Source organism: Podarcis tiliguerta, assembly GCF_965153285.1.
Source record: "Podarcis tiliguerta genome assembly, chromosome: 3".
NCBI lineage: Eukaryota > Metazoa > Chordata > Lepidosauria > Squamata > Lacertidae > Podarcis > Podarcis tiliguerta.
Genome location: NC_139536.1, coordinates 33,711,746 through 33,727,855, shown reverse-complemented (window position 1 = coordinate 33,727,855; position 16,110 = coordinate 33,711,746). Strand labels below are relative to the sequence as shown.

Genomic DNA, 16,110 nt, shown 5'->3' with positions numbered 1-16,110 from the left:
TACTTTTATGATAGCTGTACTCCATTAGGCATTCTTAAGGGTACCTTTCTAAGTACACTTTGTGATAAGCAAGTCCTACTGAACTCAGTAAAACTTCATTCCAAGTAATCATTTGTAGAACTGAGCCATCAACCTCTTTCCATACCACAAAAGTGAATTGAACTCATTTGCTATGGGTTGAACTGTCAAAGGTGTTTGTTTGCCGTACAGCAATTTATTTATGAATTAATAGGTAACTAATCTACTGGGAGGGTCTTAGTCAAATATAGGTTTAGTAGAAAGATAAAGCCAAACTGTATTTTTTTATGTTCTTACTATATGTTTACCTTTAATGAAGTTACTTTATCTTTCGCTTAGGATTTATAAACATAGGAGACAAGCCCAGTGTATAGAAGGAGGTTGAAAATATGAATAGAGCTATTGTAATAGAAAGCAATGCATTGCCGGGTCACCTACAGTTAGACAATTATTAACACACTGGACCCCTATATTTCTCTGCTTCCTTTCTTTTCGTTTTGTTTGCTTGGTTGCAACATACCACAGGGTTTCCAATGCAAACAGTTTTTGTTGTTTCTGTCTTCTTTGTAACATGCACACTGCTTCTTCTGTCATGCAGTTCTAGGTTAGCTTCAAGCAAAGCAATGCCAATATAGAGCATTCCTTAGAGCCATCTGCATCAGTGTATGCCTCATTGACTGACATTCTTTGTGTCCCGCCTGATTCATAACGTACTAAGCAAGCTCCTAAAATTCTGAACCCTAAAGGAATAATTCAGAATAGATCAATGAATAACTAGGAACAGATAACTAGATGAAGTGCCAGGAAGCTGTTGTTTTATCAGCAGAATATCATGGGAAACCTAATAAGGTCTTGCGGGCTTCAAAATAGTCATTGTCTTAAATACATAGCTATGTCGCACATTCTTACCAATGTGATAAATTATAATGGAGTAAAACCTGGGGTGGAGTCTTGCTTGCTGCCTACAGTCATTGAAACTCTTTTAAAGAGAGTTAAGTTGCTCCCACAGAAAGCAGTGATGGCAATCAACTTGGATGGCTTTAAAAGAGAATTAGACAAATTCATGGTTATCAGTGACTACTAGTAATGGTGGCTGTGTTCAGGGGCTTAGCATCTGCGATTACCTCCAGAGGTGCATGCACACACTGGGGTGGGAGGCACCGCTGGGTGGATGAGTGCCACCAAAGCCCCCTGCTTCCGCTCCTGGGTCAGGCTTGATGGGGGGGGGGGGTTGGAGCTGCCAGACCAGCATCAGAGAGGGGTAACGCCTCTTCTCCGAAGCTTTGCAAGGCCAGCATTAGAAATGGGCAATGCCTGGGTCAGCAATCTCTTGTCTCTCAATTAGTTATGGAACTTACCCAGTAGTTGTAATCACAGCTACCTTGCATGGGTTTCACATGTGCTTTCTGGTCCATTTCCCTTTCATTTTCATTTGCGAACCACCTTGTGATCTTTGGGTGAAGGGTGGCGTGCAAATTTAATAAGTAGTAATAATTTTCATAATCCCGTTCTGCCCCATTTCCGCATGTACATTTTGATCCGCATATTAGTTGGCAAGATGAGGGTCAGCTCAGTTCATGTTGTGATTCATAAAGATCAAATTTCTCAAATATTGTTTATGTGCAGCAGAAGTTGTACGTGACCAAAGAATCGCAGCCTAACATCTTGGCAGCTTTTAAACAGAACGGCTAAATAGAACTTGCATGTTCAAAAGTAGCATGCCCCCAAGTATCAGCTCTTTGGGTATGCAAACACAGAGCTCTATTTCTGTCATTCCCTTCTTGTGAGATTGCCATAGGAATCTTGCTGTTTGGTGTTGGAAATAGAATGAAGGGCTATGCTGGCTTTTGGCCTGAACCAAGAAGACATTGCCTGTATTTGTAACACACGAATTTTTGCCCCTGACCAGTCATTCCTACTGGAGTAAGGTTTTCGCAATACTTCTGTAGCAGGAGTGGGGAAACTCCAGCCTATGGGCCATTGCTGGCCAGCTAGGGTGTCCAATTTGGCATGCAAGACCATTTTCTCCAACTCCTGCTCACATGTCAATCAGCTGGCATCACTTGTGACATCAGCTTATGGGGAGGCAAGGGTGGGTTCCTTTGTGTGCTGGCTGCATGCGTACCAAGGATAAATCATGCTCAGTTGCCTATGCATACCTGTTCCATGCATAGCCAAACTGGTCCCACCCTGTCAAAGCAGGCAGTCTCAATTTTTTGCAGGTATTGGCTGAGAGAGGGACTTTTTGGTCTCGCAGCAGATGCTTTCAAAATGCCAGCTTTCCCCCCAGTCCATCAGCTGATGGAGATGGGAGCAAGAGCTATTTGGGTGTCAGACACTTGGGAGCCCTGAATACAGGATTTTGACACACACACATGCATGAGACAACCCACCTGTTAATCATGTGGTATCAATAACGGCATCATTTGATTGACAGGTGGGTTGTGTCACCCATCAGTGGAAGCTCGCCTGCAGGGTGGGCCAAAAAACTTTCCTACCCTTATTCTATAGCTAATTAATTTAAGAAGCTGCAATATACCAGACTGAGAAATTTGAAATACTCATCTTTTGACCCTGTGGTCCTCTCTATAAGGCAAAATTAATGCATTTGAGTCTAGCTGCTTATGTTCAATACTGCTGGCAAGAATTTTAATTTTTGTACCACACTCTTATTAAAGAAACAAAAAATGCAGCAGCAAGAGTTGTTGCCATTTTGAGCTGGTGGGCATGTTCCCCAACGCCAGTGGGCCACTTGTCAGTTGCCTGATTTCATCATAACATCAAATGAGTTGTTTTCCTTTGCCCCTGCAGTTTGACATCAAGCTGTGTGGACAAAGAATGTGTTTTTCTGCGGAGCCTGCCTTAGGCGCCAGTCAACTGATCAGCACTTCAGTTCCAGTAGTGCCAGTCAACAAAGCATTTGATGACACATGGGCCCCTCTGCACCTCATATTTGACATCAGGGAACACTGGAAGCTGTGCAAAGGGAACTGAACCTGACCAGCAGGTTGCTTCTTATCTCCCCTACACACACACACACCACCCATGGGCCAAATTTGAGAGATGGACAGCACTTTGCAGCACCAACAACCATCTCATCAGTGGAACTTCAGTTCGTTGCATTGTTATTTTCAGTCAGCTGATCTTCGGTGCTTCAGAAGCCAAGTGTGAAGCCCTTTTTTAGCTCTATAAATCAACTGATCATTAGGACTTTATTGCATGTTTGCTTTAGAAGCCATGACAATCTGCTGATTGGTACTTCAGAAGCCCCTTTTGGCCCAGGTAGCTTAAATGAAGAGGCCTGGCGGGCCTAATTAGATCCATGGGCTGGAGGTTCCTTAAAATTAACTATTGTGAAGCTTTGTGGCTTGTAATAGACTTCGTGGAAATATTCCTCAAAAAGCACTTATATTCTTGGGGTCAAATAAATCTCATGTCTTCCACTGACACATTTTTCCTTTTTATTTTTAGCATGGCGACAGAATTATACCTTCCTGACTAGATATCACTGTTTAACAACACAAGTTGTGCAAACGTGTTAGATGAAGTGACTCATATGTATGAAGTTATTTTTAGACTTTTAATTTGTGCTATACAGAATGTAACGGGGGGAGATGGTATACAGCTAGAGCCCTTTATTATGGCTTATAGAGCTTGTGAACTCATCATGCCTTTAAAAGATGACTAAGCAAGGGGTCTGTTAGCACTTCCAGGAATTTACAGACATGACTCATGCATCTATTGTCTACAGACATAGCACCAAGGTATCTATGAGTCAACTTGTTTGGAAATAGTATTTGCAGCAATTGACATGAATGCTAACATACTTTTTATCAACAAACATGAAAAAAAACCTTAAGCATGGTTTTGCAAAGTTCAGATTCTCAAGCCAAATTCAGGCAGTCTTTGGGCATGTAGCAAGCTGTCTGAAATGTTTGCATATGCTGGTGTCAGCATTTTCTATCTTTATTAGAGCTGTTCCTTGATCTAATCTATGATCGCCAGTAATTCTGTGTAGAAGCCTTGGGTTTATCTTTGCTTCCCCTTTTCTGTTGCAAAGCCTTGTCACTTCTATATAGAAAAATCTCTCTTTCTCCTCTTGGTTGAGCACTCAAGGTTTGTGCTCTAGTCATCTCCTGCCTTGTCTAACTCAACCTTATTTTGGAAGGAGAATTATGGCTAGAGGTGAGAGAACTGAGATGTGCCAAAGTCATTCGCCTCATTCAGTCCAAATGATCCCTCTCCTCAGTTTTCTACATTGTGTTCCCAGCTCCTTCCCACCATCTGGTATAAAAACTCCTTGCTCTTACCGCTAAAGCCCCCCCCCACAGACTTGTCCCTGTCCCCTGTCCTCCACCCCATGACTTTCATTCCTCAGACTCATATTGCCTCTGCTGCTCAAGTGTCCTGCTTTTTAAAGTTTTTCTGCCCTTCCTTTCTTGCGCACTGAATCCCCTCCTACGACTACATAGTTTTAACTCCCAATATTTGTTCAAAATCCCTCATCAGACTTCTCCTGTTAAGCCTTTTTTTCCTATAATTTTTATTAAATTTTCTGTTTTACGTTTTAGAATATTCATTTAAACAACCTTAAAATATCAATGACTTCTCCTCTTCTCTTTCCATGGTTCATTTTGCATAACATAAATCTCTGCATATTTTACATAAACTAAACCATTCAGTATTCCATTATTACATCCATCAAAGCTTATTTACACTGTTGAATTTATCTTAGTGCTGCCAATCTTTTCAAGTGTACACAATTTCAATAAACATTTTCCAGTCTTCTTTAAATGTTCTTCTTGTTCTCTTATTCTATGTGATAGGTCCGCAAGCTGCGCATATTCCATCAGTTTAAGTTACCATTCTTCTTTAGTTGGGACCTCGGTCATTTTCCAACCTGTTAAGCCTTTGGCTGGTCAAAATCCCCATGTTACTCCAACCGCTGCTGTTAGCTTATCGGCCCAGGCTTCTGGGGATGAGAGAGGTGTATTGGCTACCTGAGTTCTTGTTCTTGCTGGTTTAATTTATAACTGGAATGTTGTGTTTAGTTTCCTATTTTTGATTTTATTGCTATGTTTAGTTTTGAATTTATGTCTTTCTGCCCTAGGACTTTTGGGCAAAGGACCAAGGTTAATTATTTTTAAGAAATAATAAAGAGTGTCTGTTCATATCTTCCCCTGTCCCCCTTGCTTCTCCTTTCCCTCTCCTCTTGTTGGACTTCCTGTAGATGAAATGTAGGCTGTTTCAGATTTGGTGGTAATGAGAGTCAGTGTGGAGTAGTAACTAGAATGTTGAATTAGAACGGGGACAGACACGGTTCAGATGCCTGCTCAACCATGCTTCTCACTGTGTTACTTTGGTCTGTGTCTACATCTTGGCCTATGGCTGGTTGTGAGGATATAGGTTGCGGGGACAAAACATCTATTCTACCTCAAACTCTTTGGAAGGAAGGCAGAATACAAATGTAATGAAATAAATACATACCTGTATGTATGTATAAATAAATACATCCCAAGGCCACTGCTTGTGTTAAACTTTTCCATTTTGTATCTAGTTATATAGATCTTTTATAGTTCATGTGGGGCGAGTTCTCATCTTCAGAGGGGGGTCATGAATACAGGGAGTGAGGGGAAACTTCTGTAAGAAATTGGAAATCAGCTGGGACTAAGAAGTGAAATTGTTCACAGGAGATTTAGGGTCAGAAGAAGCTGCACGTTAAGGAGGAATTATAGAAGTACAAATGTACTATGGGCAAGAAAGCTGAGAAGGCATGGAGGTCAACTTGATCATGCACATTGATTCAATAACCGGACATAATAGAACCTTGGGGGGGGTTAGTTAACTGGAAGAAACCTTTTCTTCCCTTTTCTTCTGAAACAGTCCTGTGGTTGGGGTGGGTGGGGGATTCAGCAATCACTGAAAGACTAATCACCGCAAATGAAAGCTTTTCTGAATTGACAGTCATGTCTCTATTATGCTTTTAAACATGACTTCAGTACTATATACTTTGCTCTTAAAACAAAGCTTTTGACTTACTTTAATAAGAGGAAAACTGCTATTAGTGCCTTTCTCAGTAAGTCAGTGGTTTTAAAAATCTAGATAATGGGGAAACTTAGGATTCTTGAGTAAAAAGACAAATGAAACTAATACAACAGATACTGTTAACTTTCTTCACTGAAGTTTTATTATCCTCTCTCACTGCTTTATACCACTTGCACAAAGAAATTTTGCTTTTAAAAGAAACCTGATGCTTGAGGGAAAAGTAATTTAAAATAACAACCAAACACATAAAGGAAATGGAATTTAAATACAAAGCGCAAACAACAAAGAATAGAATCATAGAGTTATAGAGTCGGAAGTGATCACAAGGGTTATCTAGTCCAATGCTATGCAATGCAGGAATCTCAACTAGATCATACAAGGCAGGTGACCATCCAGCCTCTGCTTAAAAGACTCCGGGGAAGGAGAGCATTTGTGGCCCCGACCTAGAGCTTATAAAACAATTTGAAACAAAATTTAAAAATTCCTTCCAGTATCACCTTAGAGACTAACTAAATTTGTTATTGGTATGAGTTTTCGCGTACATGCACACTTCTTCAGAGACTTTCGTGCATGCACACGAAAGCTCATACCAATAACAAACTTAGTTGGTCTCTAAGGGGCTACTGGAAGGAATTTTTTAATTTTGTTTCGACTACGGCAGACCAACACGGTTACCTACCTGTGACTAAAACAATTTGAGTTTGTTGAGTGAAAGGAAGCTTTACGTTGTCATGATGTTAAGGTTTTGCTGTGGATGTTACACTGATAAGCTTAGAAGTTTCTTAATTTGTGTGTCAAATGAAGAAGATGAAAGCAAGAAAGAACAAAATCCCTTAACTCATCATCTTTTCTTTCTTTGCAGTTGACCTCCCACTCTATTTTCCTCGGGACCAGCCAACATTAACGTTTCAGTCTGTCTATCACTTCACTAACAGTGGGGAGCTGTATTCGCAAGCCCAGAAAAACTACCCCTACAGTCCACGTTGGGATGGCAATGAGATGGCCAAAAGAGCAAAGTAAGTCATCTCTCTTTCTGTGGGGTAATTCTGCAAGATACTATACATGTAGTTTGCTTTCTGTTTGAACTAGCTAACTGCCTCTGAAATGTGATTAGGGGAAAGTGAGGCGGATGAAGCCTAAGCTACTTTCTTACATGCAGATAAACACTGCTCCATTCACTTTCTTCCCTCCAGACCTTTTCCTTACCACCAGACTTTAGCTCCTTTTCCTTTTAGCTCCCGTCCCTATTACAAGACCTTCAAATTCTCAGGTGTCCTCCTTAAATGAAGTGCAAATTTGTCACAACTGGTCTTTGCAGACTCAATGGGCCTACCTCCTGGACCCAGGCCTCTTACCAATTTAAAAAGGTCTTTTGATTGGTATTGGGCAGACTGTCATCACCGCTGCAGAATTGTTGTTGTTGTTGTTATACCACCCTTCATCAAGTACATCCCAGGGCAGTTCCCAACATAAAAATGATAAACATAAAAATGGGTTTTTCATCTCTGTCCGGCCATGTTCTCCTCAAGTCCTCCAGTTGTTGACTCTGCCATTCATTGCCCTCAGCTCCTTGAAATACCAAGGAGCCAACATGACTCAGTGACTTGCTGACAGACATGTCAATGAGACCATATTGGTAGTATGAGTAATCTCTGGCAGGACCACTGGACAGATCTGTGGGAAATTCCCCCAGGGACATTAGGAAGCTATCTGGCTCCATACATCTCCAGTGGTAGATGTTTCCGTTGGCCCCATACCCTGCAGCATACAGCCCAAGTCTGATTAGAGGGTCATATATCCATGACAGCAGTCTTTGTCAGCTCCCCCACCAAACACTAGTACAGAAAAGCAGGTCTAAAGTGTGTCCTGCCACATGCATTTTGCCAGATATAATCTGAGACAGACCCATGGTTGTCATGGCAGTGATGAAATTTTGAGCTGCTCCAAATAAGGTTGCCTCAGCATGTATGTTGAAATCCCCCAAAACTATAGCCTTGGGGTTCTCCACACCACCTCCATCAGCTCAAGCAGGCATGTAATTGTTACTTTCAGCAATTTTCTTATTCTGAAACCTGTAGTGGGATTATACAATTGTATTTATCCATTTTATTGTGGCAATATTGAGCAGATCTACATCGTTAAGCCACTCTTTGCTTTGTTTCACTTTACATCAAGGGCCAAAGTATTTGAAGTAAAATGAATGGAAGATTTGAGATTGGGAGATAGTTGGCCATATTGACCGCATCTAAAGATGGTTTTTTAAGAAGCAGTTTAATAACCACCTCTTTCAGCAGGTCTGGGAAGGCTCCCTCACAGAGGGAAGCATTCACCACCCTGCAGAGCCCATCGCCCAGCCCTTCCCGGCATGCTTTTATTAGCCGGGATGGGCAAGGATCAAGGAGACAGGTGATCGGTTTCACTCATCCAAGCCGCCTGTCCACATCCTCGGAGGTAACAGATTGGAATTGATTCCATGCAACTCGACTAGACAGGACTCTAGCACTCTCCTGCCCCAGCCCTGCTCCCACTGTGGAGTCTACCTTTTTCCGAATCTGAGTGACTTTATCTGCAAAACTTTGCAAAATCATTGCAGGAGATCTTAGGGTTTTTACCAGGCCCCGATGGCAAAGGTGGTTCTGTTAAATTGCGAACCACCTGAAAGAGCCTCCTGAGGATGTGAAGAAAGTCCTCTTCATCATCGCTATCGCCACTTGGTAGGCTCAATATTGACCTCCAACCCATGTCTGGTCCGATTCAGAATGAGTTTTCCGCCACCGGCGCTTTAGCCGTCTCAACGATTGTTTCATCACCCTCAGCTCCGGGGGAAACCGTGGGGCTGACTGGGCTTCATGCAATTGGAGAGGGCATTTCAGAGCCATACCGTTGATAGCCCTGGTTAACTCTGCATTCCAGTGGGCCACCAGGGAATCAGCTGAAAGGCCATCAACATGGGATAAAGCATCCCTTACCACCCTCTGGAAACCGTTTGGCTCCATTAAAGGGGGGGGGCAGACCATCGGAATCAGTCCCACCTCCCTGCAGAGGGGAAGGGTCGCAGAGAAGTTCAGTTGCACCAGGAAATGATCTGACCATGGCACTTCCTTTGTTTCATTTTTACTGGGTGTCAGATCACCCACGTCAGTAGAAGTGAACACCAGGTCTAAGGCATGTCCATGACTATGAGTTGGACCAAACTTATTCAGGAACAGCCCCATGGAGGCCATTTTTTCCATGATCCCGAGTGGCTCCTTGTAGGTGCTTTCTATTGACTTGTCAAAATGCAAAAATGTTGAAACAGCAACATGTTAGAGATCAGCAAGTTGCAAGAATAAAATAGGTTTGATCACCTTGAAATGTAGCAGAAAGCACCATTCAGTTTAGTTTAGTTTAGTTGTGATTAATGGATGAATATGCTGATACCATTGTATAAACTCAGCAAAATAGAAATGTTTTTGTTACATGTGGATTGCTACATGTAATTAGTTCATTGGCTCCATTGCATTTGATTCAGAAACTGCAGTTGGTGCAGAATGCAGTTGGGGGGGTTACTGGGTTGTTGTTTTTATTTTGATTATATATATTGTGGTTTTTATGTTGATCTTTTCTGTGAACCGCCCAGAGATCTCTGGGTATAGGGTGGTATAGGGTATTAATAACAACAACAACAACAACAACAACAACAATAATAATAATAATAATAATGCTGCCGCACAGTTGCGGTCAGGAGGGAGACCCTGCCAGTATATAACATCTTGTTCAGATGTTGCCGATTTGCTACCAGGCCAAGTTCAAGTTGTTAATATTAGGACATAAAGCCCTTAAGAGCTTGGAATCAGTTTACTTGTGGGGTCATCTTAATCCATATATGCCCACTTGACCGCCTTGATCTGCAGAACTGGCATTATGGCAGGTGTTGCATAATACTCACTCCGCACTGGTAAAAAATTCAATCTTTTAGTCTGGCAGCACCTGCACTTTGGAACTTCCTGCTGATTGACACCAGGCAGGGGCCTTCGCTGTACTTTTATCAGGACCTGCTTAAAACATTTTCATTTAGTCAAGCCTGCCCAGACAAACAGAATTTACATATGTTTTATTTCTTTTTAACTACTGCTGATTTCAATCATATTTTGAATGTTTAAATACCTGTTTTTAACTGGTTTTTTTAAATCATTTTTGATTTTTTATATATTTTTTGCAACCCACTTAAGAGGGCATTTTGTTTGTTTTGCTTTTACAGTCAAGCAGTATATAATTTTGTTAATAAATGAATAATTTTTGCCAGGGGAATATAAAGAACTATAATTCTGCCCTCAGTTAAGTCTGTGATCAGTGACATGATTGATTTAAATTAATCTAAGGATGAATAAAGTGACTGGTAGAAGTGCCACCAGATAATTAAGGGGCTTCTCACTTCATGTTTTGCTTTATTTTTAAGCATGTGGGCTGGTCGTGATTGCATGAAGGTATAGATTACAGTTCAGGGTGAGCACATGGAAATCTGAAAGCACCTTGGGAAGGGAATGAGATTCCTTGTCATTATGAACAAAGGCTGTCAATTTAAGGTGACATCCTTGAACCTGTGAAACAGCTTCAGCTGTGGAAACACATATTCAGTAATATGTGAAGGGAACTGTACACCTGCATTTGCTTCACTGTTGAAGGCGACCAGGTTCTGAATTCAGGCTGGCTGATTATTCTGCTTCGCTTTTTGCTTATTTTTGCATAGTCATGGAAGACCATAAAAAACCTCTCACATAGGAGTGCAGTATACAGCATTTTTAACTATCTGCAATGGTGAATTGCAGCATAGTTAACCAGTGTGGTTGAGAATTCGTACTTTTATAAAATACAGAAATGTCAAACAGTACCTGTCCTTATGGTGATATACTGCAGTGGGAACTTTTAAAGACATCGATCCTTCATGGGAGGTGCTGCCAGTTTAAACATGCCTACCTTTTATTGTCTTGTTGGGTGTGTCCTTATTATCTTGCCCTTCCAGGGTTCTGGCATGGGTGTTACTCAAGAAGATCAAGAGAAGCAGTTATAAATCAATATCATCTCTCACAAAATATTACGCAGCATAGACAGGTGTAGTAGTATAAGAATTTGCAGAGGTCACTGTAAATTCTTATTATAAGACCTTTTTTAAAAATGAACAAGTTAAAATCCAGTGCCTTCACAATTTCTTCAAAAGTTTGGGGAAGACATCATAAAAGAAGATCGTTTTGTATTCCCTCCTTTTCACTGCTTCTGGTTGTGCTCTCTGCCCTGACCATTGGACTGACAAAGCTGTTCGTATAATCAAGCAATAGCCTTCAAATGTGAGGTCAGTGGTATGTTCCTCCTAATACCATGGGCTGGAGGTTGAGACCAAACATTTTTGCCTTCAAATGTGGGTTTCCCAGAGGCATCTCTCCAACTACTGTTGGAATCAGGACTAGATCTTTGATCTTATCCAACAGGATTATTCTTATACCAGGATTTAAGACAGTAAGGCTATGCACAAAATAATCCAATTCATGCTTGCAGGGAACCAAGCCTTGTTTGTTAGTCTTGATATTCAGAGGTTGGGTTTATTCTGTTAAGTCCCTCGTTAGGAACTTGAATGTTCATTTTTAGCTTTCATTGTGCATTAAAGTCATATGGGGAACATTTTCATTTAAGAAACTTAGAATCTTTTTTCAGGTTTTCTAATTTTTTCATAAAAATTAGGAAACACCTATAAAATCTCTTGGTCAGGTTTCATTAGTAAAAATAATACAAGTCGATGGTTGGGTTTTTTACAGGCTATTTTATCAACTTTTGTTATTTAATTTTAAGTGCCATTGTTGAGTGAAATGGTTGAGTGGCGCTATGGTCTAAACCACTGAGCCTCTTGGGCTTGCCGATCAGAAGGTTGGCAGTTCAAATCCGCACAACAGGGTGAGCTCCCATTGCTCTGTCCCAGCTTCTGCCAACCTAGCAGTTTGAAAGCATACCAATGCAAGTAGATAAATAGGTACCACTGCGGCAGGAAGGTAAACAGTGTTTCCATGTGCTCTGGCTTCTGTCACATTGCACCAAAAGCAGTTTAGTCATGCTGGCCCCATGACCTGGAAAGCTGTCTGTGGACAAAAGCTGGCTCCGTCGGCCTGAAGCGAGATGAGTGCCACATCCCATAGTCACCTTTGTCTAGACTCAACCATCCATGGGTCATTTACCTTTACCTTTTTTACTTTTTATGTTCAAAACACCCACCTTCTTTCTCTTTGCCTGTTTTCATGCATAAATTCTCTCTACTTACGTGCCTCCAACTTATGAGTAATTTCTACACAAGCTTTCTCCATTTTTGCTCTTGCTTTTTATATACAAAGTGACTCCATATATTTCCCCTTGTAAAGCCTTTATTTATGTCCTGTATTTACAAATGGGGACAACGCACAGTCATATCATCCTGAAAAATATTGTTTCCTCTCTTAAAGAGATTTATGAATTCTTAGTTTGAAAATAAATATGTATGAATGCCAGTCTGCTGTAACAGCAGCATGATTTGAAACTGTTTGTTTTTCTGTCTTACCCAGTTTGAGTTGCTATCTTCTTTGAGGCCCATATATAAATTTCCATGAGTATGAATGAAGTAGTATGGAGCAAAATGTAAATAGTAAACAGAACAACATGTGGGTCTTTTCTGCTTATCTATTGCCGTCCATATGCCTATTTGTGGTCAAGTCAAATTAATGAATAGGAGATAGTTATAGAAGAAGGTAGATTGCAATGGATTGACCCAGAAATTCACTCTGACTTTAATGACCTATATGAAAAACAGAAGATTGGGGGAAAGAGGACATCTATAGATTAGCCGTCAAGAGTAGTTCTACTCTCACAACACAAAAGCTACTTTTGCAGAAAAGGGGAATGCATGGAGACAGCTTCAGGCCAGTGTACTGAAACATACAGTTCATGGTGATCTATGGTGGGCATAAAATATATAGCTAATTGTGAACAACCAATGCTCCTATTCATGGTATAGATATAAAGCAGACCCAGGATTTTTGTTTCCATGGGAAAAAAATGTTGTGTTTTTCTCTTCTTAAGTAGGCATTCATGTCTATGTAAACAGAACATACAGTCTCTCAGCCTGCAATTTTATGTAGGAATATTGTAAATAAAGCTTACTTGTTTGTGCATGTAATACTTAGCTATTGGAAGCATGCCGGATTAGTGTCTGTTCTCAGTTACTCTTTGTTCAGTTCCAGAAAAATCCCATGAGGCTTCAGGAAATGCAGACGAGGCCTGGCGTTAGCCATGTTTCCATACCGTAGTCTAAACTCTAAAAAGTGCAAGTTAGGCATTTCCCACACATCTAGGCAAGGGCAGTTAAAATGTTTCAGCATCTTGTGAATCTTGTCCTTGTCTATGGGGGAAGGAAGGAGGCAAAATTCTAGTTCATTTGGGTGCAAAGAAGCTACATGTAGGGCAATACTTGGTTGACTCTGAATGAAGCATTTCAGATACTTGAAAGTAAGACTTCTGTGGCTGGCAACTCCTTGCCCCTCCCCTTGATTAGAGAAGCAGGATAAATTATGCAAAAACACAAATATGGTTTATTTCAGACCTGGTATCCATGTTAGGCAGGTACTGGAGCACCAGTATTGTTAGGCAGGTACTGGAGCACCAGTGCCTTGGTAGGTTCTGCCATGCTGATGATGCTTGCCCACCCTCTGATCCCATAGTGACCACAGTTCACCTGGAAGCTACCATTTTCTTTCCACCGTGTCCAAATGCCAACTCAGTCCAGGTCATTGCAGATGGGGGGAAAGAGGGCTTTCAGGGAGAGGCTGACATATGATTGTGGCATCTGGAATCTTATCCTGTCACCCCAAGTGGCATAGATGACAACATCCAGTGCATGCAGGGGAAAAAAATGTCAGATGCCAAAAAGCTCCATTGCCACTCCTTTCAACTGCTATTCTTTGCAGTTTAAAGTTGAAGAAAAAAACGCTCTTCTGCCATGTTCCAGGCTATGCTTCTGGCAAACCTTAGGAAGGAACTCGGCGATGTTCACTTTTCAGAGGGCACTTTAAACCTGAAGCCAGCAGGAGAGCTTCTCCTATGAAAGTACCTGCCAACCACATTTTCTGTGAATATTTTTAGCGTTAGAAATATGATTTTAAATAAATAAAAAATTGTAAGGAGAAATTTTAACTCTGCTGAAATGACTTTTAATCAAATGGATTAATTAACTAAACACTGCAAATCTCATTAAAAGTATTGATAGTGAGATTTCATTCCGGGAGCTGGAAAGTAGAGTGGATTCTGGGAAAGAACCCTAAAGGTCCGCATTTACTTCCTTTGAGTTAATGAAGCCTACCCTCCTTAAATTTGCACACTTTAATTTCAAGGAATTGTTCACTAAATAAAATATATAGTTACCGATGGGATAAAATGCCAACATCCAGAAAGACGAAAGTAGAAGGAAGCGACATTTTACTCTAATATCACATAATGCTTTATTATTAAGATACTTAATGCATTATTAGCTTAACAGCTCTTGTAACAAAATCCCCTTTAATTAGATAGATGCTGTGGTAGAGACAAATAAAAAACCAGTGGACCAAAAACGAATGCAAATGATGGCCTGTAATGGAGGAGCAATCTATGTTGCAGTGAAATCTGTGTATGTTCATGACGGTGGGTGGCATTGTAGTAGTGTCTGGCTAGTTGAATCACATTTTTCATGTACATTTTGAAAAGTGTCGTCTTGGATAGCTGATTGCAGCTCTTAAGACATGGTATGTTGGTTTCTGACAGGTGCCTGCCAGGGATCTTCAGTGCTGTCATGCATAATGTGGATTTCAGCCAAATTAGGAGGGTTGGGAAACTTATTTCTGGTCACTTCTCATTAAATCTTTGACTTTGGCAAAGGAAAAACAATGATTAAAGATGTAATGCCATGGTGGGAGATAAGCATATGTGAAATTCTTGACGGAATACAGGGTTTTCTAAATAACGAATATGCAGTATTGAAGCATTCCATCTCAGCATTGTTGTATATAGCAAAATTTCAAGTATTAAATAAGGGATATAATTACATTTAGATTATTTTATTCAATGAAAGTATAGGATCTCTTATGACAGACAGTACATTTTTTTTAAAGTGTAGTTTCCCCCCCAATGCCCAGAAATGAGTACTCTTTAATTATGTATTGCTCTACATAGTGGAATTCTTCACAAGACAATTTCTGCTCTCCGGAATGTGAACTGAATATCTGGTGAGAGATATTTCTCTGCTATTTCCTTCTGTACCCTAAATATGTGTGTGGACACCTTGAAAATGAGCATGGATGCAGCATGCATCTTTTGGCCTGAAGGAAGAGGGAAAGAAATCCAAAAGAAGCTGAAGAATTGTTGCTAACTAATGTTGGTTTTAACTTGAGTGTTCATCTATTGCAGTAGAATATGCTAAACTAGAATACTGCCATGCTAAATATTTGGTATATTTCATATGGTCCAGTAGTAAAATACTTGAACAGCAGCAGTGCTTTGAGTGACTCCCATCTTCATAGAGAGTCTTTGAGTACAGTTGCCCAACTACCCATGGATCCACCAGAGAGTAATACCGTATTGGCGCAAATATAAGCCGCACCCAAATATAAGCCGCACCTTTAAAATTGGAAGTGGGGGGGAGAGGAATAAATCCCAAATATAAGCCGCTCCATTCCTTACTGCTCCTGGCTGCATATGGGCGGGAGGGGCACACTGCATTGCTGTCGGCCTTTCCCCTTCCTCACTCCCTTCCCGACCTTGGGAGAGAGGACAGGGGACTATGCACGGGGCGGGCGCTGCTTTGCTGTGCTCCTGGCACTGTTTGCCCCACACTCCTGGCTGCATACCATAAGGTTGCGAGTATAAGCCACACTTTAACTTTTCATGGTCGGAATTTTGGGGAAAGTGAGGCTTATATTCAGGCCAATACGGTAATACTTAGTCCCCTTTTAACCAGTTTACCAACCAAAAATGATTGGGAAAGTTTCTTTTTGGAATTCCATAGGAGCTCGTCACACA

The 16,110-nt window shown here is 40.9% G+C and overlaps 1 protein-coding gene across 1 annotated transcript in view; it reads left to right on the top strand.

Annotated features, from left to right (window-relative positions):
* BABAM2 (BRISC and BRCA1 A complex member 2) overlaps window positions 1–16,110 on the top strand; it is a 125,988-nt gene that overhangs the window by 95,017 nt on the left and 14,861 nt on the right. Inside the window, exon 11 of the mRNA XM_083434536.1 lies at window positions 6,926–7,079. Within this exon, the coding sequence (XP_083290662.1) occupies window positions 6,926–7,079 (154 nt within the window). The remainder of the gene's footprint in view (window positions 1–6,925; window positions 7,080–16,110) is intronic.